The 26,601-nt window shown below is 36.9% G+C and overlaps 1 protein-coding gene and 1 non-coding gene across 2 annotated transcripts in view; one reads left to right on the top strand and one right to left on the bottom strand.

The window, feature by feature from the left end:
* Positions 1-26,601, bottom strand: part of clasp1a (cytoplasmic linker associated protein 1a) — a 119,745-nt gene that overhangs the window by 61,520 nt on the left and 31,624 nt on the right. Inside the window, exons 3-8 of the mRNA XM_062431453.1 lie at positions 16,063-16,141; positions 14,439-14,542; positions 13,337-13,428; positions 12,544-12,619; positions 10,911-11,008; positions 8,658-8,728 (exon numbers count right to left, since the gene is read on the bottom strand). Of these exons, the coding sequence (XP_062287437.1) occupies positions 8,658-8,728; positions 10,911-11,008; positions 12,544-12,619; positions 13,337-13,428; positions 14,439-14,542; positions 16,063-16,141 (520 nt within the window). The remainder of the gene's footprint in view (positions 1-8,657; positions 8,729-10,910; positions 11,009-12,543; positions 12,620-13,336; positions 13,429-14,438; positions 14,543-16,062; positions 16,142-26,601) is intronic.
* Positions 16,545-16,674, top strand: LOC133993480 (U4atac minor spliceosomal RNA). Its single transcript, XR_009927065.1, has one exon. It is a non-coding gene; the product is annotated as a U4atac minor spliceosomal RNA (small nuclear RNA).

Below are 26,601 nucleotides of genomic sequence, written 5' to 3'. Positions count from 1 at the left end.
AGCCGGAGCCTCCTCCGCACCGAGCAGCAGCCAATAGCAGCTACACCAGCACGCACACACCCACCCACACAAGATCCATACACGCATAAGAAAACACGTTAAGCTCTTTGCAAAGCAGTGCAGCGAGCGTGTGTATATATGTGTGTGTGTGTGTGTGTGTGTGTGTGTGTGTGTGTGTGTGTGTGTCTGTGTGTGTGTGTGTGATGATGGTGATGACTTCCTTAGAATAAGCATTCCTCCTTCTCCTCTCCTGTATCATCATCTGGTGTTAAATGTTTGCTACATGGTGCAATACATAAACACACACACACACACACACACACACACACACACACACACACACACACACACACACACACACACACACACACACACACACACAAACATACAGTAGCCCTTATATCACCCAAAATCAATGAGTCTAACAGGTCCAGCTGACTCTGACAGTCTAATGATCCCCAAAACAAAAGGTTCCTCCTTTTATAGATGGATCCTGATGTGATATAATATTATAACATCTAACATCAGTACGAAACAGACAGGCAAACATTCAGACGTGGAGACAAAAACAACTGAAGGCAGAAATAGAGACCAGCAGATTCAGGAGCTGCTGTTCCAAATAACATTATTTTTTGGGAGAAATCTACGTCAGCCAACTCATGATGAATACTAAATACTGAATACTGCAAAAAGGTCTCAGCCAGAGTCACGCAATCCTACTTAAAATTATAACATCCAAAAAAAAAGCTTTAAAATAATCATTCTTAATCATATTCAACACATACTGATGCAGATTTAAGCTCAGTAAACTCATAATGATATATCCCTCATTAACACAGATTTGGATGATAATTTATACCTCTATGCTTTATAAACAGTCCAAGTAGACAACAGGAGAGATATATCATTATAAGTTATTATAAGTTATAATGTTAATATAAGTTATAACAATATAATGCTCGTCTTCCTGTGGACCGTACAACTGTTGTCCTCTGATAGAAGATGAAAAAACATCAGATTTTTATCATTTCTATTAACTTACATTTAGTTAAGTGTTTAAAGAAGTGCAGAAAATCAGTTACTGCCAGGAAGATTGAATTACCATTAAGTCATTTAAAGCTTATTCAGTAAACACGACTCAGCATTGACATTCTACACAAGTTTTCCTCCCCAAACTATCTGCAGACAGGCAGTTTAAACCCACTGACATGAGTCTGCTCTGCTCTCAGATTGCTGCTCGTCACAGCACAGCTCCGAGGAAAAAGACAGTCCTGCAGCGTCTGCAGAGTTTATGTAACAGCAAAGCACTAAAACTGAGGACACACACACACACACACACACACTTACACACTCACATTCACACAAAGCCTGAGGGATTCAGCCAATTACGAGGAAGTTCTGTGATTGCGTTGAAGAAACTGAGGAGTCATTGGCTACCGTGGCGACAACAATCCGCCCACGCTCACATTTTGAAGACTCTGTGTCTCCTCTGTGGTTATAAATACCGTCTCTGTTCCAAACTTTACTTTGCATTATGCATCGATCTGCTATAAATAAAAGCCTGCGGACCCGGACTGACCCACTCACCCAGCGTGGAGACATAACAGCACAGACAGTAAGAGAAGAAGTCAGTTAAAGTTACCGGTGAGAACTAAATGAGACATACAGTACGTTTCTATTGTTGGGGGACAATTGAGGCGATTGTTTGAGATCGAGAGTGAGACCTCTGAATTCCCAATTCCACTACACAAAGAACTCAAGTCAAACAGTGCATTGCATCGGAGGGTGTTTATTGTTGTTGTAATATGACTGGATGCCATCTTTAGTGGAATCACAAACCTTTATAGCACTTAGCTTTACATGCAGCCTCTCAAACAATGCAGGACAAATGAAATGAAATGGCTAAACTATTTCGATAATTTTAAGAAAAACTGCTCCAGCTTTTAATCTTTTTTTCTGGTTACATTAGTCATCTGTTGGTTGGGATACTTCAGGTTGCATCTTGAGCTTTGTAAAACACTTTTTCACCATTTTCTAACAACTTTTTATACATGAAACAACAGATTAATCGATTATTAAAATAATAATTACTTGCAGGCCCTCATGAAGTATTGCTGTGTGCAAAAAAGAAAGTGCTCATCCTTCTTTGGAAGATCCTTTGTGGTCAGTAAAGAAGATACGAGTCCAGAAAGCAACACTTTTACTCCCTTATATACTACTGACATCAGCGTTAATGAATCATTTAATGAAGACTCTGATCAGCACTCTGCATCCAGCAATCAACTCAATGAGGTGCTTCTATATATACTTTTTTTTTTTTTAATGAGAGGAACTGAAAAAGCTTCATTACAACACATTCAGCAGGCAAAGAAGTGAGTCTCTATTATTGATGTCTCATTTAAATTTAAAATGAGCCCTGATCGAGGTAGAACAGGTAGAAATATTGCTTTTTTTCCCCATTTACTACAAACCTCACCACTGCTTTGACTTTTTGGTCTAATTAAACGTGATTAAATAAGAATAATCTGACCCTGCACTTGCATCACTTATAGAAAGTTCACAAAAGTCAGTTTCTAATGAGATATTATTTAATGCAACGTAATAGTAAGACTCAATAATTAACTAACCCTACCACTAAAGTTAAATATTCCAATATAACTGAACGACAAGTAATCTAAAATGAACCAGGTTACATGAATGAAGCGTGGGATTGAATGGATTGCATAAGAATTGGGATAAAACAATAGATGGAAGGAAGAAAAAAAAAATGTTGGAATGCTTCTGGGGAGCTGTCACACACAGCGCGCAGAGAGAAAGGAGACTGAAGGCAAGACTTGTTTTCAAGAGTACAAAGATCAACGAGAGGCATGAAATATAACATTTCACTTCTCTGCAGGAAATAATGCTGATGCAATATCACAAAAATAACAACCAACAACAGTATTTACTGAATGCACTAGAGAGCGATTGAGTTTCAGATGACTTGAGGCGTCACTGAGAAAAGTACAGAAGCTGCTTTCTTAACCACTGACAACCAAAGCTTTATTTCATCTAACAGGACTCAGTTAGTTTGCAGCACAAAATGAGAAAAACTAAGAAATATTGCACAAAAAAATACATCAAAGAGTTATCGAACTGTGCTCCATCATCCCTCCACATGCACAAACATGCACCATCATGACCTATCTACCATTCAAATCTCTATCTTACATGTCTTATCTAACCTTAGCAAAGAGGAAACTCATTTTATTCCCAGTCTTACCGTCTCCTGCCGTCATGGTGCAAAGTCGCCCTGAACGCTGAAGCTCGAGAGGAAAGCTGCCACACAGCTGATAGCTCAGAGCTCTCTCTCTCTCTCTGTCCTATATCTCTAACCCACTGTTTACCTCTCAGTGGTGCTTCAGAAATGGCTGCTTTGTTTTGCTCGCCATCCCTCCCTCCCTCCCTCCCTTCGATCTCTATCCCTCGACAGTCTCTCTGCTCTCTTCCCCCTAACTCTCACTCTCCTCGTCCTTTCCCTTCCTTTCCCTATTCCTCTTTGCCTCCATCTTTCTGTACATATATTACAACTGTGATGATAAGACTAGAAGGTATAGGTTTGTGTTTCTTACTAAAATGGTCACAATTTAAGCCCCAGGCAAAATAAGTTGGGTTTTTTTCAGACACTACATGCATATAGTAGATGTCCATATACATTTGGCCATATAGTGTAACATTAAACTCTAACTCTAACCTACCTCTCTTTCTTGGCTTAAGCCCAATTTATCTGAAAAGGTTTGATTCTTACTTAAACTGTCACAATTAAAGCCCCAAGCAAAGGTTTTTTCAGATAATATATACTATACTACTAGCTTAAATTGTGACCATTTTAGTAAGATACTGTATATGAATATGTAGATGTCCACATACATATTTGGCCAAATAATGTAACATTAAACTCTAACTTTGACCTACTTGTCTTCTATAATAATATAACATCTTAAATTATCTGGTATTAAATGATGGATGGAGTACGTCAGGGCTCCAATCTTGGTCTTCTGCCTTTCTCTCTTCATATTTCGCGTCTTGGCCAAATTATACATAGTCATGGAATAAATGTCTGTCGCTATGCAGATGATACTCAGCTCTTTGTGCTTATAAGAGATGATGATCATACTCTAATTATTAAATGAGTGAACTGCATGGCTGCTGTGACAATGGATTGATGTGACTAAATTTCCTGCTTCTAAATTGGGATAAAAGTGAGATGCTGGTTGATGAACCTGCTAGACAGTAACAGTAGTGCTCGATGTGATTTCACAAAGTGTGGCAGCCAAGAATATCGGTGCCTCTCCTTTGATACGCACATCAAAGAAATATCACAAACTGTGCCACATTTTTCCCACTTACTTAACATTCAGCTAGAATTCAGTCTTCCCTGTTCCTGGTTGATGAGAGACTCTAAAAAAATCCCTTTGTTTCATCTAGATTTGATAACTGCACTGCTCTGTTTTCAGGTCTGCCATGAGCTAGTACTAAAGGTCTTAAGATGCAGCAAGACTCTTAACTAAAGCAAGAACATTTGACCACGTTATACCAATTCATCACTCAGACTTTAAGGTGATTCTGCTGACTTATAAACACCTAAATGTTGCCCATCATACCTGTCTGATCTCCTTTAAAACCTTACTTTTAATCTGGAGCTCTCCACTCTAACCAAAGTTAATAAGAAGTCAGCAGGCGTTAGGGTCTTTTCCCATCGAGCAGCGTCCTTATGGAATAACCTGACTGCTGATGTCGGACAATTAGAGTCTCTTGAGTCCTTTAATTATAAACCTAAAACTCATCTTTTTGCCTTAAGCCACAATTCGTTGCCTTTAATTGAGTACTTCAGGACCTTGTACTGCATTGTGGGTCAGTTTCAGTCTCAATGCATTTACTAAGTGCTGTCCAGTCGATGAGATTATTGATTATTGCAACTATAACTGTTTTAATAACATCATTGCATCTCTCTAACCTTGCATCCGAGCTGTGTTCTTTCCTCCTGTCCTCTCTTGTCTCTCGGGCATCTCTTACTGGACCAGCACCGATCCTGGAACCGCTCTGCTTCCCTTCTTAAGGGGGTTTTGCATCTGGTTCTCCATCCTGCAGGAGTTCAGCCTCACCTCATGTCTCTTTCTCTCTCTTTGAATGATGTCTTTATCCTTCTCTCTTCTGTTCTGGTGGCATCTGGAAACTGCTCAGCGTCCTAAATGTCTTGTTCAATGCTTTATTCTGTAATTTGTCTTCTATTTTGTACACCACATCTATGGCACATCTGTCCATCCTGGGAGAAGGATCCCTCCACTGTTGCTCTTCCTGAGGTTTCTTACACTTTCTCCCTGTTTTTAGGAGCTTATCCTCATTTGAACCGAGGCTCTCAGGACAGAATGTGTTGTATTGCTGTACAGACTTTAAACCCCCCTGAGGCAAATTTATAATCTATGAAATTAGGCAAAACAAATAAACCTGACTGGACTTGACTGAAGACTTCTACTGTGCATAACGCCTCCTCCACCAGTGCTCGTATCTCTCTACTGTACACTCTCAAATGTATCTGAGCTTGTGAGTTTATTTTGAGGCTGTTAGCACAACTGTCAATCTAACCTGAGGGAGCGTTTAACAGCGCAGCTCATTCTCCGTCCACATTAACACGACACGTTCTTCTCAGCTCTGAGGCAGACAGGTTCAAATTAAAACCAGTCGTCATCTGCTGTCGCAAACTCAGTTTTAGCGCCACTGTGAAAGAGCAAAGTGAAGTCTGAGAGGTTTGAGCATGATGAATATGATGCTAGACTGTTTAATAACTGTGAGAATGACTCATCTTTGAAAGTTTCTCTTTACCAATAAACTCTCAGCAGCTCTGAAGAGATAAAATGAAAACAAATGGAAGTTACTGAGAGCGACTGCACAGCTAAAACATCCATCTTCATACATTAGGACTCATATAAAGAGTTGGTTCATATCTCCTACGCAATAAAAATGGATTTATCAAGAAGTAATAAGAGTCAATATCATGAAATAAAGCATGATTGACAAACTCTTATGTTTTATACAATCTAGAAGACAACACTGGATACTGTTATAAGGCTACTTTACTCTGATTATGTGGAACAATTGAGTTCTTTAAACCCATTTAGCCTTTTTTTACACACATTTTAGCAGTGTCACAACGTGTCTCATCCTGACATGCTATATATTTATATCTTCTGAATAAAGTGGGCTACTCAGAAGGACATCGAGTTGTGTTTTAATCATTTTTGTTTTGAGCAATATCATTTTTTTCCCCCTGAATGTGCACAAGCAAACCGATTCAAGATCATTTAAAGAAGGGGTGTCAAACATATGGTCCTCTGACCAGATCCAGCCCATTAAAAGGGTCCAATCTGGCCCACTGGATAACTAAGTATGAAAATTGCAGAACCAGAATACTATTATCTAAAAAGACAATGAATACATATCGTGGTCATATTTAAAACATTCATATTTTGAACATCAACCTTAACACAGGCTATTCATCTGTTTTGTATGTAGACGGTTTATTATAATAGAGTTATATTACATATTATATATATTATTTATTTGTTATTTGTAGGTTATTATGCAGTGATTTAAATGGTCCGGCTCACTTAAGATCAAACTGGGCTGCATGTGGCTGCTTAACTAACATGAGTTTAACACTCCTGATTTAAAGGACTTTAACACTGTTATTCTTTTGTCTTTTATTCGGGATAAAACAGTACTACGTTTTGGGACTGCTGTTCCTGTAATGCCTTTGGGGTAAAGTCAGGAGGTAATGTTTGATGGAGTCAGTGTGAGACAGCTGTGGGCCACACCTGAGCTCCGTCTCTTTAGCATAGATTTGTTTACATTTGTTTAGAAATGCCAGATGCATCATGAAGTCATACTGAAAACTACAAAGTAGAAACTAAAAAAGACAAAATCTGTAGTTAAGAGGAGCATCTTTTGTTAAATTGACTTTAAATGTATTTATGAATGTTTATCTGAGATGTTTGGGCTGCACCTAACAAGATGTGTATGATGAGTTATGGCTCTGAGAAGAAGAAAAGGCTTAATATTTCCAATTCTTACTTTTTATTATTTTGTTTTTATGTGAAGCACATTGAGCTGCCCCTGTGTATGAAATGCACTATATAAATAAAGTTGCCTTCCCTTAAAGGAATACTCCAATTATTTAGTTGTGAACTTGCATCAAAGTTGGAGGATGTGTGAGAGACACATTTTAAAAAACAGGTCAAAATCTGTGCTGCACAGTTTGAGATATTCAAAACCTTTAATCTCCAAAATGGGTCGATAAAACTGGATTCTACAATTCCCACAATGCAATATGATATCATCTTTTGTTAAACCCTTTCCTGCCTGGTGAACGCCCACATCTCTCAAAAACTCCACAGCCCCAGTTTACAACGCAGGCTTTTATTCTCACAGAAAACATGATGCAGTTTGTCTTCCACAGAGCTCATTGTGCACTGTTTTAAACTTTAAATCCTCATGTTGTAAAAATATATGCAGTTCTCATTAATGCTGGTGTGAATAGGAGTCTGTTGCAGGAATCAAAAAATATCACATACTGAAAATAAGTGGTGGGTAAAAATAGCAGAGAGCTGCAGGAGGTGCAGCGTGAGCCAGCAGAAAAATCTTGTTTACATAAAAATCTCAATGCAGCTGAAATGATGCTGCTTTATTAAGGTCAAAACTATCCCCATCATCGTTGCAGGTGTGGCACACAATTGAATGACTGAGTAGATAGTTTCATTTATCAGCTTACTTCCCCTGAACATATTTCTGTTTCGAGTGTGAACTGCGTCATTAATTAAGCTTCTCTTTCTTTTGGCTGCTGAAACCCTCCTGAGGATTGCTGTGCAGTGGTAGCTGTTTGGGGAAATTTGCAGACTGTCTTTAAATGCTGATTCCTGTTCTTAACTTGTTATCTCTTGGGGCTCAGTGAATAGTTTCCCCATGTAAATGCATAAAGTGAACAAATATAAGAACACAGATTTGTCCTTTGCTGCCATTTTATGACTTTGTCTCTTCTATTTTAATAGATTTGTGCAGATTAGAGTGATGCCACTGGCTGTTTTTGGGATTGTGGATCCTCAGAGGGACGTTGGAAAGCTCTACAGTGGATGCCAACCTCCTGTGGAGAAAACTCATCTACTCTAGCCCCAGGCCGTCCGTCTGGCCTGCAACCCCCCCTCCTCCTCCTCATCCTCCCATCACTCCTCCTCCTCCTTTCTTCCTACACATAGCAGCACACACACACACACTCAAGATGGAAAATATAGTCTTAAAGGAAAGCTGACGTACACAGATGGAGAGTGTCGGAAAAACGAGTGGTGAGAAATGCCAGAATGAGGACGACTACATATATCATTTTACACTTAGACCTTAATATTCACAGTACATCTAAAAATTAATGAATCCAGCAACTTCTCTCCTATCCTAATGAACCACTTCAGACCAACAGCAGTGCTCTTGCAGGTGAATGTATGTCGTATATCATGAGTCAACAAGCCGTCTTGATACCACGCAAGAAAAGAAAATTTGAAGTCAGGAAGCGAACAGAAGCTGAGCCAACGAGCTGAAATGAAAGCACACGGGACGGGAGGAGCACTGACCTGAGCCAGAGGATGAGATCATGTTCCCCGATCTTTGGACTTCATCGAATTTGCTGAAGATTACATTCAACCTGTAAAAGAAAAACAGAGGGGACAAGAAATAATCAGAACAAAAATCTGTAGAAGAAGAATAATGTTGTTTCAATGCTTAGGCTAGTCCTGAAATACTGGAAGAGTGGTTAGAACCTTTAATAAAGATCACATCCTATAAAATAATGTCAGCAAAAAGATAGAATAAGACTAAATATTACATCATACGTTGGATGACTTCAAAAACTCTGCAAACAAGACTATGAATGAATTGGTATTTGCCTCTTTTTGCATCTTGAACCTGTGTATCTGTGGACATCCTTGTATGTTATTGGCCACTATATGTATTTTCTACATTGTGCATTATATGTATAAAAAGGAGAAACTGTATATATAGAGAATTGACACTTTTAGACCTGATAGCATCGACATTTTAAAGGGCTCCCTTGTATTTTTTTGGAATAATGTTATACATGAAGGCAATGTTTTTTTTCTCCCTTTTCTTTCTTGTCTTTTCTCCTTATGTATATATATTATATTTTGTTTGTTTAAAAATATAATAACAAATCTTCATAGGAGGTTGTATAGAGGGTAAACAATAACAAAAAGAAGAAAAAAGAAGGGAAAAGATGTAAAAAATAAAAAAATAAAAAAGTGACAATAATGATAATGGTGAAGCAGAGAGACGAGCAGCAACAAAAAGGTCTCTTCAAAAGGACCTTCATCAGTTGCTCCGATCAACAGACGACGTCCAAAACTGTCACACAGAGGACTAACTGGCACTGAGGCCAAGAGAGAGAGAGAGAAAGGAGATGGAGGAGCACAGAGACATATGGTCCAGTGTAAAAAAAAAAAAAAAGGAAAGAGACAAGAAAAAACAAAAAAAGGTGAAAAAAATAAGTCTGTATAGATGAAATCCTGACACTCTGTTTAAGATAATCAACCCTCATACCATGAAGTTGACTTTTAAATCAGATTTTCTGTTTAGAAAAATCTGTAAATGTGTTCTAACATGAGCTTATATCAAATATATAAAATAAAGAGCCATAAAATAACAGTCTGGAGGTGAGTATGATGTTTAAAACCTCAGCAATGCTCATAGAAAACAACACACTTTGACTCAATCTAGACAACTATAGGATAAAATATTGACTATTATATACCAGTATAAAACTAGATTTGGTAAAGCAAAGATCTTTTAAACACATGCTTATAAAATCATAATGCGTGGGCTGTGGGCTGAGTTTTATAAAAGGTTTGGAGTCACAGCTGAGTCTGAATCATCTGGAAAAGTGAACTAAAGTAAAGAAATGTGTCAGCAGCACTCGATCTAATCACAGACTCTATGATGAGCAGCTGAGCATTGTTTACATGTTGTGTTCATTTGCACACAACACCAATAAAACTACACCAGTGTTAAAAGTCTGACATGATGGCATTAAAATACTCATACAGCATAAAGCATAAAGAGATCTAAAGCTGTGTGCTACATACTAACTGTATACTATTTTCTGCACTCAGTGTATAAGAAATCAACATATTTAACTGTTTTACAGTATCAGGGAATAATGCAATGTATGCACGGTTTAAAGGCTAAGATACAGTCAATTAAATTTAATAGTATTGATGTTAGCATTCATAACTTATTTTACTGTGATGTTTTTACTGTTTTTATTTTGGTATTTTTTATGTTTTTCTACCTTAGACTTTGATTGAGGCAGAACTTCTGTTACTACATGACTCTTTAATGTTAAAAACAGATATTCAGATGTTATTTTGTGTGTGTTTCTGGACCCAGTTTTAATGTTTTGCAGCATTAGAATGGCATCCATCAATATCCTGCTTAAATATCAGGTTTTTTCAAGTATGTATACTGACCTTTACTTGCTTAGCATACTTAATTTTGTCACTTTTACACTGTAAACACATTACTGATTAAAACCTGCTTATAATTAGTGTGTAATATGGCTTTGGAAACAAACTATCATAATCTGAAGCTGCAATACTTAATGCTACCACAAGGGGGAGAACCATGTGTGTCTTTGTGTCTGAACATGGAAGGAAGCACCTGATCTATGTAAACTAGTGTGTGTGTGCTTGTGTGTAATAATGAGTGAAAAATGGAGCAAAAACTGAAATAAATCCATATAAAAAAGAGCAGAAGAGAATGAAAGGTGGAAGTGGAGTGTGCAGCGACAGGTTGGCAGCATCCTGACGTCGTACCGTGACTGCGGCAGGCCCTTCTTGCTGAGATCCATCCTCACCCTCTCACCCACATGTCTGTAGATCTCCACCAAGCAGCTCATGGCTCCGTCACGCACCTGATGGACCACAACACAACATTACATCATCCGTCTCTCTCTCTTTTTAAATGTCTTTCTTCTATATTTACTGACTCATTTAGCAGCTTTCTATTCTATCATTTGCACATAATTCAATGAGTGTGTTGCTCTTAATTCAACTGATTTATGGTCCTCCTGCATCAAATATCAACCTCTCATGGCATATTATTGTCCTGCAGCTGCGTTACCTCATTCAACCAGCAGGGGGCAGAGCGAGGAGTGTGAGCACAGTAGTCTGCTGCCCTCTTTTGTGTCTGAGCTTGAAAGGAAAATTACCTCTCACCAGATAAACTGAAGCACTCCCAGATATTCAATTTACAGCGATAAAAAAAAACAGTGAGCAAATCCTCACAGCTGGGAGGTTTTAATCAGAGAGATCAGATTTGTCTTGATAAATGTTTAAAACGACAGATTAATCAATTAATTCATCCATTGTTCCACTGAGAACAGTGTAAACAAGCATCCTCATCACGAGCTCATAATGTTAGATGCAGGAAAAAGGGATTTGAGATGAATATATCTGATGGTTAAGAGCGTATGAGCAACATAACCGAGTTAAAAAGTCATTTAGGATTACATCATGCATTTTCAATTAGAGAATCTACTTGATAATGCTATAAATACAATAAGATTTACACTCTTATAGGAGTTTGACTGACTATAAATGATTATATTATACTCATAGGGGATTATAGGTTTGTTTGTCTCATTCAAAATCATGTTTGCAAATGATTAATTGACTTAATGTACCTTTAATTTCTTAATTAAAATGCTATATCTAAATAAATATATACAATTCCTTACTGACATCACAGATAATTCATGAATAAAGGTTTCCCAGTCGAACCATATAATGATCTGACACTGTTAGATGCAGGAAAATGGATTTGAGATGAATGTTTTGCTGTTTTTTTAATGTTTAAGAGCGTATGAGCAACATAACCTAGTCAAAAAGTCCTATAGGATTTAAAAAATATGAATTTCCAATAATAAATTCTACTTGATTATAATATAAATTCATTTCAACTACAAAAATCCTGTCTCATATTTGTGTATATGCATGTATATAGATATGTAGTATATGTTTATATGTATATTAATATATGTGTATATACATAATTGACATATTAGTATATTAATGTGTAAGTGTATATATTGATCTGGGTACTGTATTTCACTCTTTCATGTACCTACATGGATGAATGATAAGTTAAATCCTTAAATCCTTGAAGTCCAAAAGGACCTAAAGTTCCTAAATCCTGTCCTCTTATAGGAGTTTAATAATATTATAATCCTATAGGACTCACTATAAATGATTATATTATACTTAAAGGAGTAGGAAAATACTTAAAAGCATGTATGCCGATATATGCCAACTGACTTTATCTACCTTTAACTTCTAGATATCACAATTGAAAATAAAATGCTGTATGTAGATAAAGACAATTCCTTACTGGCATTACAGATTATTAATAATTAAAGACTGGAGGAAAAAGCAAAGCGACTATGCGTACCTGACTCGTTGGGTCTCCCAGCAGGTTACATATGTGGGGGACAATTTTACTGAGAGTCAGGCCTTGAGCTCCGTACCTGGAGGAGGAGAAAGAAAGTAAATCAGGCAAATGAAGAGACAAAATAGGAGAGGAAAGAGATGTAAACGTTGCAAAATATTGAAATATTTGAAATGGACAGAAAAGAACAGAGATGATTATATTAAAATGAACCCAAACATACTGTTCAGGGTCATATTTGAACACTTTTATTCTAGGTTTTCTTTTCTTTTAGCCTTAAATTTGATGACTTCTATTAATGTTACCCAGAATACACAAAAATAGAAACATTTTTATACTTCTTATAGACAGTTTGACTCATATTTCTTTAAAAACATTTAAATATATTGTTGGATTCTTCACATTTTATATAAAATTCATTGAAATCAGTTTGGATCTTCTGTTTTATGTAACAAAAGGACATTTATATTGTTTGATTATGAGGGTTTTTTTTTCCCATTGCATAAAAACTAAAAGAATAAACTTCTCTCTAAAAGCCTCATTAAGGATTTATAACTCATTTATTTGTAATTGATCAAGAGTTAATGAATGATTAGACTAATTATGAGGAAATACTGTAATAGGTCAGAATATAAACATTATAGAAGAGTTAAAGCTACATTTTTGTCTATAGTAGATGAACTTTGTACATCAAAAACTGTGTGTAACATGAAATTAAAAGCAAAATAAGTCATTTCTCCAGTTTAAACCATCATTTAACAACCATTATAGCTGAAATATGAAGTTTGGATCTCACGTGTTCAGTGTGGCGATGAGGCAAAGGCACACTCCTTCTCTGGTCCTGTTGTTCTTATGTTTGAAGCCTCCCAGCATCCGGTCCCACACGTACTGCAACAACACACACACTTTATTTAAAAAGGGGAGCGTGAACATGTGTTTTATTCTGGTCGTAATGAATTATTCATCCACACAGCGTACATGACACCAGCCAGTTTGTCTATGCAGCTACTTCACTTCCAACAATCCAAATTAACTCTAAATTGCATCATTAAATGACTATAAAACAGCTATTTAAAAAAAAAAAGGAATATGCTGTTTAAACGTAAATTTGATCCTTTTGTTGATATTCCCCCCCCCCCCCAAAAAAAAATCTGAATTTTAGCTGCTGAGACTGAGCAGGCTGAGCTGAGTTAAAGTCAAATAAACAACAACAGCTTTTGAGCCACATATACAATGTAATACATGTGTGAGAAGTTATTATTGTGTGGAATAATCACCCCTTTGAGATGCAGCGTCTTGTTTTTGAGGGGGTCCAATACGACAGTAATATAGAATAAATACAATTTAACAAAATATTTAACAGGAAACACACAACTGCTAAATATTAAACAGTAGGAAAGACCAGAAAACTAATCAATGCATTCATAAAAAAAGCCAAAAAAGCAGCAAAAAAAGAGAATAAATAAAATAAATGTGTAGAAAATGAGGAGATAATACTCAAATCAGAGCAAAAGGATCATAAAATCATAGATTATATAAACATATTAATATTAATGACAGTGCTAGTGTAAATAATAAGCTTATAAAACATGATTATAATTGTTATAATGGACATTTAAAGCTTAATTTAAGGTGATTTTGAACAATGAGTGGAGAACAAAGGTTGTTATAGTTATTAGAGCCACACAGAAAGAAACATCGCAGCACATGGAAAGAATTCATTCAAGCTGTGTGTTGAAATCATGGAAAGAAAACCTCACCTTATTCAGAATAAGCATAGTGTGTGTGTGTGTGTGTGTGTGTGTGTGTGTGTGTGTGTGTGTGTGTGTGTGTGTGTGTGTGTGTGTGTGTGTGTGTGTGTGTGTGTGTGTGTGTGTATAGTGTGTGTGTGTGTGTACCTGTGGCGAGGCGGCTTGCTCCATGATCTTTAGCAGCAGGGTTTGGTCTTGTTCTCGTACTTGGTCTTTGGAATCTCCCAATCGATCGATAAGGCTCGGCAGGACTGAAGGAGAAGGAGAATAGAGGAAGAGGATGAGGAGGAGACGATGAAGTACTCTTAAAAACAGCAGGAGCATTAGAAGTGCTCAGCTGGGTTTAAGATACAGTGTTGGGAGTTAAATGTCTGCTTATATTGTATCATTCACTTCTATCGCTATTTAAATCACACTGTGTTGAAGTCTGAGAAAACAAATATAGGTCCTATAATTAAACACCAGATTAAAGCTATTAATAATATACAATAAATAAAACGGGTTACTATTAATCTACTAACCCATTAATTATTCAAAGAGTCCTACACATTCAGATTTATAGATATTGTGTCTATAAAAGCAGGTCTTGCTGTTCGTATTCAAGATTTTCTTTAAATCAAGAGAAATAAATTATGATTTAAGGATGGTTGTGTATCTTTGTAACATGTAAAAGTGAGACTTGGTGTTAAATATAGTGTGTTTCAGTTTGAGGAGAGACTGTTAGGTTTCAAAAAAGCCTTAAAATGTAAAATAATTAAGGTTTAATTCAAGAATTAGGATTTAAATTTAGAGTAAATATTCCTTTTTTCTTTCTTTTGTACTGCTGATATTCTGGGTTATTTGATGGATTGTATAGAAAAGGCAAAAATAATCCTTCAGTTTCATCGCGTTCCTTCTTCTGTCATTGACTGTGTATTTTATTGTGTGTTTTGTTTCTTACAATGCATGACCAAACTAAACTATTCATTCATTCATTCAAAAAAATACTTTTATAATAAATATGTCACAAAAAACAATCTGTATTTATAGCACCTCTGTATCTAAATAATTATTTCTTTATCTAACCTTTTAGGCAGTGATGCTTTCAGGCTTCCACAAAACATGTGAAGTATCAAGAGGATAAAGCTGAAGTGTAAAGTGATTTATTCTTATTCTAATTAAACATCAACGAGTCTAAAGGCAGGAACAATCAACAATCAGGAAGGTGAGAATGAAAGAAAGTCCAGAACAAAAGAATCCAGATGTTCAGGTATTTAAATGTAGATATCGAACAGAGTCATAGTCCTAAAAACAGTGATACCAGCTGACTGAGAAGGGGAAGATAATAGCATTTGTTTGTTCCTTAAGTTTATAGTTTATTTGAATTTTAGGAAAGTTAAAGAGAATGTGTAACTACCAACATAATATAATGAGCTGTGAGTGATCCTGTAAGATTTAACCTCACAAAATGTACATTTAAAGCTTTAAATTTAACAATGTTTTTATTCTTTTTAATAGTTGAATCATTGAAATAAACAAAATGGCAAGTAAACTATCATGAATGTGATGGTTGGGTCTGTTTAAATGAAATTAAAGAGTACAGTCTAGACCTGCTCTATGTGTAAAATGCCTTGAGATAAGTTTTGTTGTGTTTGGCGCTGTATAAATAAAGATAGATTAATGGTGAGGGTCAGAAATCTCAGGCTTTATGAGTTACAATCATGTTCAGATTATAGATTATTATAATAGTTAGATATCACGATAGAGACTTGATGAAACAGCTGAGTCTTACCTGTTCCCACCTGAGCCCTGAATCTCTCCTGTAACCTCGTCACTAAGGCAGATAAGAGGTCCAAGCCGAGCAGAGCCACCTGGTGGAGACACAACAAAACAAAATATATACGTATAAATATACATAAATTCTTATTTTTAAATAACATTTCATCAAAACAAACCACATACTGTAAATCTCACTGGATGTCACTCATAATCACACATGAACAGAGAAATCATGAATTCAGTGCTGGACACGCCCAGGAAGAAGGCTGCATTCTAAATGATGTTGCAAAGGATCATGGGTAGACATTTTCTTTTATTTATTTTAAGCTTTTTCTCCTCTTATAAACGACCCAGTCCTCTTGCAACCTTCACTGCATCTAATAAGAACACCTTTAGGAGTGAAGCAGTGCTTAAATGCAGGTTTTTATTTCTGCACCATGACTGAGCAGCTTGTGTCTGAATGTTGATATAAAATTATAGTGCACCATTACATCATCTTTCCTTGTCATGGGGTGAGTGAGCTGCTCAATGAACGTATAGTGAGAGTGGCCCTGCTAACACCATTGAACAACACTTATGCATCACCTGGACTTCATGTCTGGATAATGGTGCAATTTTTGGAAAACCTCCAATAATGTGAAAATAATAAAGAATATATGAGAGAAGAGACAGTGGTGCTGACATCTGGTGGCTTCACTGCAACACAACAAAAGAACTGTGCTTTGGCCTTATTTAATACAGACAAACAATACAGCTCAATTTAATCTAATGTGGGCTGGATCATTAAAAAGGAAGGAAGGAAGAACAAAAGGAAGGAAGGAAAGAAGGAACAAAGAAAAAAAGAGGATGGAAAGATGGAAGGACAAATGGAAGGAATAAAAAGAAAGAGGAGACGGAAGAGAAGACAGGAAGAAAAGATGGAAGGAAGAAAGAGAGGAAGGACAAATTGAAGGAAGAAAGGACGGATGGAAGGGAGAAAGGAAATAAGGACAAATGGAAGGAAGAAAGGAAGGAAGGACAAATGGAAGGAAAGATGGAAGGAAGGAAGGAAGGAAGGAAAGATGGAAGGAAGGAAGGAAAGAAAGAGGAGAAGGAAGAAAAGATGGAAGGAAGGAAAGACAAATGGAAGGAAAGATGGAAGGAAGAAAGGACAGATGGAAGGGGAGATGGAAGGAAGAAAGGAAGGAAGAACAAATGGAAGGAAAGATGGGAGGAAGGAAGGAAGGACAAATGGAAGGAAGGAAAGAAATAGGAGAAGGTAGAGAAGACAGGGAGAAAAGATGGAAGGAAGGAAAAGTAGGAAGAGAAGACAAGAAGAAAAAAATGGAAGGAAGAAAGGGAGGAAGGACAGATCGAAGGACAAATTGAAGGAAGGAAGGATGAAAGGAAGGAAGGAAAAGAAGACAGGGAGGAAAGTGGGCCGGATTGGACCCCTCTGTAGGCCAGTTCTGGCCCACGGGCCTCATGTTTGACACCCCTGCACTACATCGTATAAAACTGTATAAAATAAACCAAATCAGACATTAGTAAGTATTTAAAAACCCAACTTCTTCACGATTTTTATGCCACTTTACATCTTTCCTCCTTTTTCTTCCTACTTAAAAAGATCCGACACCCTGCTGCTTCTTGACTAAAAGGTATGCAGCATTATTCATTTATTCACTAGTTTATTGGTGTATTTGCACAAAAATAAAAGGTATAACATTAAAAGTCCTTATCAGACCTTTTAATGGTTTTAAATGAACATGTCAGCTTGATGTCTGAATAAGCACCTGGGTCACTTTTATACATTCAACTCTCGACAGCAGTCTTATGAAGTTGGAGTCGTTACTTTTCTAATCTGAACTGAACGCTGTCAGATTAAAGTGAAGGCTGCAGCAGCACAATGTTAAATACCTCCATCATCATCATCATCATCATCATCATCATCATCATCATCATCTCTTATGCATAAATGGTCATAATTAAATTGGAAACACTGAATCTTCTCATATCAGATCAGCAGGTGAGCTGCAATATATAATATATAATACATAAACACACATATGTACTAATAAGAATTTAATTCCTAATAATAAACAGCCTTTATTCCATGTCTAAAAACAATGTGTGATATATTGTCTTTCTCTCTCAGCCTCTGGAGGAACAGGTAGCGTGTGTCCCAGCACGCAGAGGACCTGCTGTCTACAGACCTAATCCTCAGATCAGCCCCTTTGTTCTCTGACTGGACTGTGAGGAGAAGGGGGGGGGGGGGGGGGGAATTATAGTAATTAGACTGATGACAGGGTTCAAACAAAGACTGGATGAGAGGGATCAGCTGAGTTTAACAATCCTGTAAAGTCTCCAAAAAAGAAACTCCTGTTGGTCAAGTTTTGAAAGCGGTGAGTTCTCGAATGTACGTTCAGATTGTTTCAGTGACTTTTTTAACGTTTCTTAAAGGTTATAAACACGTTGAAGGTTCCTCTCTCTGAGCTCGAGCTGAGAGTTTGAGGATGGAGAATAACAGCACAGACAGGCTCCTCCTCCTCTTTACAGACAGATGGCTAACTCTCTCTTACTGTCATCTGCATCCGGACAACCCCCCCCCCCCAAAAAACAAATACTAATACACACCCACACACACACACACACACACTCATACAACCCCCCCTTTCTCCCCAAAGGCTCTGGACCCAAATCTGATGACCATCATCCCTTCCCCAAATTCCCAAATCCTCCTATCCGACATGCTTAGTTTTCATTTCTGCTTCCCTCCTCCTCCTCATCCCCCCCTCCTCTCTTCTCTCTTCTTCTTCTTATCTGGTTTATTCAGCTACAGCACAGATTGTGTCTCAGCAGATACAGAATATTTTTAAAAAGGAGGCATATTATACGCATATTTGCAGGTTTATAATTATATTTTGGGGCTCTGCTAGGAATACCTTCACATGATTTAGGGGACAGTTAGCTCAAAACTGCTTAAACTGGCTCTTTGTGCAGGTCTCTGGGTTCAGCTTCTGTCTGAAACAGGCCCAGTTTAGTTTAGACTTTATCCACTTTTCTTAGAAATATCCTCCATCCATACTAACACACATCCTGAATCTGTACATTGAGCCCAAATCTGATACGAAATATGTGAGCAGACGATGCAAACAAGCCATGAAACAACTTTAAGTAACAAAAACTACAAAACGGACATGTTTGTGGGCATAATCTGATGTCATCATGAGGACAAAGTAGAGATCACTTTGCAGACAGAGAGTTTAGATCATGAATGTATTATAAAAGCTGGACAGGGTGATGCTGCTCAGCCTATCAGCAGATTTCCCCCAGTGGTCACTCACGGTATTGCATCCTCCAAAAAGGCATTACCCCCCCCCCCATAGACCAATATTGTGAAATATATTATATAACTGTTGACAGGACACCTCGAACTGCAATATAAGGTCAATTATGACTCTTTCTATTATGAATTGTTGGATCCATGGAGGTTTTATATGTTTAAAACTTTCCTTGAGCCGAGAAAAGTGATTTAAAAACCCATGATGTCATCACAATGTAAAGTCTGTGGGCTGAGCGAAGGGGGGAAACACTACACATATTCAGTGGGCTGCTTAACGCTCAAGTAAAACCAGATGCTAGAAACTTTTCTTCTTATTCTTTTAGGACTGAATGGGCACCATCTTTGGTCCAGTATCCAGCTCTTATAATATATCCACAGAGAGCATTTTTACATATGTTCACCTTAAATTGTTGAACTTTTACCTTGTTTAACAGACAGCCAGTATTATAACAGTATAAAAATAAAATAAAAACATGACATGTCCTCCTTAAATTACACACATCCAGATTCTGAGAACTGCTGAGCAGGATATCCTGTACTTATATATCTACCCTGATAATAAATATGATGTACACACACACACAGTTCCTGAGGATCTATTTGCACTAAACAAGGCCGTAGTTTGTAGTTTGTAGTGAACGCGTCTATAAAACATGATATATGATGAATATTAAGCTATAAACACAAGACTCTGTGGGTGAATTTAAAGATACACACATCTGTTTAGTTCATTCTCTGTTAAAACTCTCTAAAAGTGTCTTTTGTTTTTTAATATAGAAACAACCACAACCCAAGTCTTTCCATAATCTGACATTTCAGGAGCCTGAGAGGCTTTAGCTGGTTTCTTCTCTGCATTTACATCATTTTCTACAAAGAAAAGGTAACAGAAGGACACTGAGAGAGCAAAAGAAATGGAAGAAAAAACAGAAAAGAAGACAGATGGATTGAGTTGAGTTTTAAAGCCTGATAACAAAACAGCAAAGTTTCTCCAAACACATCAACACATGGCTGGAAAGAGAAAGTTAAGTTAATTACACGCCTGTGACAATAATTCTGTTGTGCTGCGGTTTTTGGTTTGATTTGATTTGATTTGATTTGATTTGATTAATTCATGCTTGCTGCAGAGTTTATTGAAAAGCTGCATCAAATAAAACTTCAAAATAAAACATAGAGAGAGAAGATAAAATAAAAGCTTTTACACATGCATTATAAAACCAATGTGAGTGAGGCTCAGATTGTCATTATTAAGAATAAATGGGACTCTGATTTAAAACATGTTTGAATATTAAGATACAATAATGATGATAAAGTAAGTTGATAAACAGCTGATCACAGTCTAACTGCTGCTGTCACACTCTCACCTTTTATTTCTGTATCATTATTAAACACTGACCCAATAATCAATAATGAATATGAGGCTATGAAGGCATGCACAGCTTAGCATTAACAGTAAATAAAAAGATCTTTGGACTTCAGCCTTAAGATATCTGATAGAGTTTATAATTAGTAATTAATTAATAATCAAAGATCTGGAGTCATGTGATCTTTTTGTCTTTAAATACAAGCTTTCATAAACATCTGACTATTCAAATATGTCAAAGTAAACATAGCGATCATTAGAAGAGGCATATATATATTAACTTTACTTCACTAGTGCATAGTTCAAACTGCATTAAAGGTCATTACACACTTTCAGCATGAGTTCAGACACATTCACACCAGGAGGCAGGCTGTCTCTTGCTTTCTACTTCTTCTCTCAGTGTGTAGCTGTCGGCCATGTTTGCACTGATTATGTAATTCAAATATTCAGCTGCAGCAGTCGAGGCAGCTGCACAGTTTTATCTCAATGTGTGTGTATTTTTTCTTCTTTTTTTTAAAAAGAGCATTATCCAAGTGGGACAAAGTGAATTTATTCTGAAATTCAACTTTTTTCAGCTTCTTGTTTTCATGCCACTTGTTGCTCCTTTACATCTTCACACCTCTGACACAGCGCCTCCTCATGTCACAATATAAAAGAGCCAACATCCTTTAACAGCTGTTTTTACTAGACTAAAAAAAATACAACTCATTCAAAATTGTGCTGCTAGTGAGCATTTTAGCTTCACTTCATCGACTCCCAGTATCTTTTAGACTATATAATAAAGCTTCTTTTACTTGTTTTTAAAGCTCTAAATGGTTTTTTGGGTCCTCAGATCATTTACAGCTGAGGTTTTTAAATCTACACAATTATACACACAAGAAAATAAGAAGTGCAGCTTTCTTTAATTACACAACAAAATGATGGAATGCATTTCCTAAAGCTATAAAAGAGCTCTGAGGATATTTTTTAATGACCGTTTTATTTAATCTGGCTTTTAATTAGAGTCATTTTAACTTATTTTTTATATTAAATGTCTCATTTTATTTGTTTATTTGCAGTTTTTTTATTGTGTTTTATTGTCATGGTTATCTTTAAAGCACTTTGAGTTACATCCTCTGTCTGAAAGCTGCTCTATAAATAAAGTTTATTATTATGATTTTTGTCTCTTTGTGGGTTCTTGACTTAAAGTTACGGTAAATGATACAAACAAGATGGCTATAATAAAGTTGGTATTGGTAAATTTGCCTGTTGTTGGTTATATAAAGTGCTAGTTTAATATTTAACTAACCGTGCATACAGCAAACTATAGATATCACCAGGCAGAAAAGAAGTAAAATATTAAAATGTTAAAAGATGGATGATTTTAGAGTAGTGGGTTATGTGTAATACGTTGGGTTATCCCACTGACATCAATTGCAGCTCATTAAAACACATGTGCACGTTCATCCTGAGAAGAACTGCTGGGAAGAAGCAAGTCGACCGCGTCCTGCTCCTCCATCTGTCTGTGATGTGGACGAGCCTTCAAATTAAATCAAGGATCTCTCTCTCTCTCTCTCTCTCTCTCTCTCTCTCTCTCTCTCTCTCTCTCTCTCTCTCTCTCTCTCTCTCTCTCTCTCTCTCTCTCTCTCTCTCTCTCTCTCTCTCTCTCGTCTTCTTCCCCTCACTGCCGAGCCTGTCATCTCATTACCAGTGGAAAGACCACACACACACACACACACACACACACACACACACACACACACACACAAAGAGAAAAGCACACACTAGAGCAGAAACACACATAAAGAAACATGCTGCCATCTTCACTGTGATTTTCTCTTAGTCATGACAACAGCTGGGTATGCTGTCCTTTTCTACAGGGAGTGGAGCTGCGCACACACACACACACACACACACACACACCACGCACACACAGACAGACACACACACGTCTCGAGCCCCAGCAGTAGCCCAAATACTGAAAAAAATAAAGCCTTAGATTCTTGAATTAAGCTGGCAAAAAGACAAATAACACTGTTTAGATATCTACACAGAACAAACTGTGAGACATCTTTGCCAAAATGACACAGACACACACACACACACACACACACACACACACACACACACACACACACACACACACACACACACACACACACACACACACACACACACCACACACACACCACACACACACACACACACACACACACACACACACACAGACACAGACACACACAGACAGACAGCTGTAGTTTTGTAGTTTTCTGCCTTGTTATTAAGCAGCATACCTGACCCTGAGCTACACTCTACTAACTACACGTCTCATCTCTCACAAGTCATTTGCATGAACTTAGTCTGTGTGTGTGTCTGAAATCACTTCCTCTTTAAGACACAGTGCTCTACATTTACCCTCAACCAAGAGTCTGAATATCTCCAATATATAATAACAGATCCCTAAAATACTCAAAAATGGAATAAAAAGAATGTAGTGTTCATTCTTAGGTAGCTTGTTCACCAAAGCCATTGCAGACATATAAATGCTTGTAAATAAGAAAGAAGCATTAACTAGAAAGCTAATATGCTCTTTTATACGTGTGTCAGTGTGTCACATGAGAGAACTCTGTCTGATTTATGCAAATACAGTTTATAATGGGATGCTCTGATTGCCTGTATGTAAATAATTCATCTGTCCAGGAAGATAAGAGAGAGAGACAGCAGCACTCTGACTGCTGTCTGCACCTTTATAAGACCAGAGAGGGCAATTAACACATTAGTCAATCAACAGAAAATCCATTTTAAATTGTTTTGATTATCAAAAAATCTTTTGAGTCAATTTGTTTTGTGCAAAAATATGCTGGTTGTAGATTATTAAATGTGAGGATTGAAGCTTTTCTGTGTCGTATATGGGAGTAAACTGACTATTTTTTTACATTTTAGACTGTTGATCAAAACAAAATAAGACATTTGAAGATGTCACCATAATAATATATAATATTTTTCACTTTTTTCTGACATTTTATAGACAAAACAATTAATCCAGAAAATAATCAAACTATTATTTCCATTAGATTAATCTGCTGATTATTACGTTGATTAATTATTTAGTTATTTGGAGCATTACATTGTTTCCCAGAACACAAAACATCTTCATCATGTTTTATTTTCTCCACAACTCAAAGATATAGAGACCAAAGAATATTCACATTAGAGAAACAATGACTCAAAATGATTCATCAAACTGGTCGTTGCAGCAGATTAATCAGCCTGTTAGTTGCAGTTTCACATAAGACCAATAAATATATAAAATACACATTTTCTACTGATGTCTTCCTCACATGTGAACACACTAATAGGACAGATGCTGCAGCAGAAACATTAAATGAATTCCTGTGCATCAATCAGCTGTTTGCCAAAGCTTCACTTTAGTTAACATTTATTTGAAGGTATAAAAAAGTAATCATGCAACTCTGAAGTCACAGTGACTCAGAAGTCATCGAGCAGCTGCATGAATATTTAGACTTTATTACTTTCCTTAAGATCAGATGATACATAAACTGTTGCAAGAGGGAAGATTGTTGGTATGTTTCAACAAACTGTGGATGTCTGATGAGTTAATAATGATCTGAGTGAGCAGGCAGCTGTGTGTGTGTGTGTGTGTGTGTGTGTGTGTGTGTGTGTGTGTGTGTGTGTGAGAGAGAGATTTGGGGCTGATTGGCTATTTAAATCAAACCTTTGTGTTTCCCTGCATCACACTGATGAACAATAGCTCCACATGTCTAATCCAACAGATGAAAGGCAGATTACTATCAGGACATATCAATAAAAACAATCCATCAGTTCACTCTGAAATAAAGCTACTAAGATTTTCTCTTAAAGCAGCTCATAACTTTATCATGTTAACTAATGAAAGTGATGTAATGTAGAGGTGGAAGATAGGAATAAAATCAAATATCACCATATGTTTTAAACCAAATACATTGATATTGATATTGCAACAATACTGTACAGATGACTAGTGGTGCTTTCACATAGTATTAAACACATAAATAATCATCAGTAATGTGGATAAAATGATGGATAAGTGTGTAAAGACAAATAATAGAACAGCTATAAACAGACTGTAAGGTCAGAAAATACATCATTTTACTGTAATGCCTTTAAAACCATGATATCTAAAATCTAAGACGATATCTAGACTCATATCAAGATATCTCTATTCAATTGATATATTGTCCAGTCTTAATGCAATGATATAAAAAGCAAATGATCTAGCAGCACTACTGTCATACTATTCCACTTGAATGCATACTGGGAGCTGCCCAGTTCAACCACAGCCTCAATCATCCAAACAATGCCTGGCACGCGGTGGATCGTCTCACAGCGACGAGATGAGTAGCTATGATGTCATACCACAGCGTTTGGATACGGCAGCAGTGGTGTGTTATCATATTCCTGAGGTGTGATTATTCAGCAGTGACTCAGCGATCGCTTAGCCGAGCGCTCACGGCAAACGAGATGGTGGGACGTACAGTAAACAGTCATTATGGGAGGAGGAGGAGAGGCCCGACAGCGCTTACGCAGAACGGCCTTTAAGACGTGCAGAGATTAATATAACAGACACACACACACACATAGACATACACAGAGATAGAGATACACACAAATACACATCAACGTTCCAGTTCACTTCCTCCACAGACAACGCTTCACGCTCGACTTGCAGCAGTGAAAACAGTGAAATGGGAGCATCCTCCTCCAGACATACTGCTACTGATCCTAATGCAGCTTTCTCTGTCTCTCTGTCTCTCTCTGTCTCTGTCTCTCTCTGTCTCTCTCTGTCTCTCTCTCTCTCTCTCTCTCTCTTCTCTCTCTCTCTCTCTCTCTCTCTCTCTCTCTCTCTCTCTCTCTCTCTCTCTCTCTCTCTCTCTCTCTCCTCTCTCTCTCTCTCTCTCTCTCTCTCTCTCTCTCTCTCTCTGCTGTTCAAGCTTCATTAGCATGAAAATAAACTGTCTTTATATGGTGTTGTTATACCGCAAACCTCCAGAGCTGCTCCAGTGTTGCTATTAATCACACTGAAGGGATGAACGTTATTCTTCCAAGAAGGTATGATTCCTTTATTTGGCGTTTCGGTTTGATCCAAAATCCATATGCTGTCGATTGTGTCGTTTAGTAACTCAAATTTGACCCATTTTTATATTTGAGAGCTTAAAAACACACCATACACATTTCTTTTAGTCAGAAATGATCTAATGTGACCCACTGTGTACAAAACTGGTAATAAAATGCAATTTTTTTTTATTTTTTGTGCAGCTGATACACATTTTTTATATATGCAAATGTGCAAAATTGATCTGTGTTTATTAAAAAAATTCAAAATCACCATTAAAACATGTTGTATTCTTCTAATTCTTTAAAATGATCATACAATAGTGATTGTGGATGTCTATTTTTTCCATAAATAAATACATAAACACTCTGTTTGCTCTCTGACAGCTTCATTCAAGATCAATCAAACATGTATTAATGACTGATGAGGGAATTTATGAATGTGAAGTGGTGTAGAGACTAATTATGAGTCAGAATATGAACAGTATGTAAAGGGTTAACTAGTAGACACTTTAAAATTGTGTAAATTGTTGCTAAGAAACATCTGTTCAATAAAGCAGCAACCAGCTATGAAAACAGGAAGTCACTGTAGCATCGCAAACTGTAATATAACTTACAAAAATAAGAGTTTTAGTGTCGTGAAAGGTCAAATAAACACATATTCTGTGATGCTAAGTGTGTTTTATTGTATAAATACCTAAAAGCATTCCTGCAGTTTACAGTAAGAAGGAAATATCTGATAATGTTTAAGCACACACACACACACATTATTATGTCAT

This window comes from Scomber scombrus, chromosome 13 (assembly GCF_963691925.1).
Source record: "Scomber scombrus chromosome 13, fScoSco1.1, whole genome shotgun sequence".
Taxonomy (NCBI): Eukaryota; Metazoa; Chordata; class Actinopteri; order Scombriformes; family Scombridae; genus Scomber; species Scomber scombrus.
Note: the sequence above shows the minus strand (reverse complement) of the source record. Positions and strands in the feature narration are given on the sequence as shown.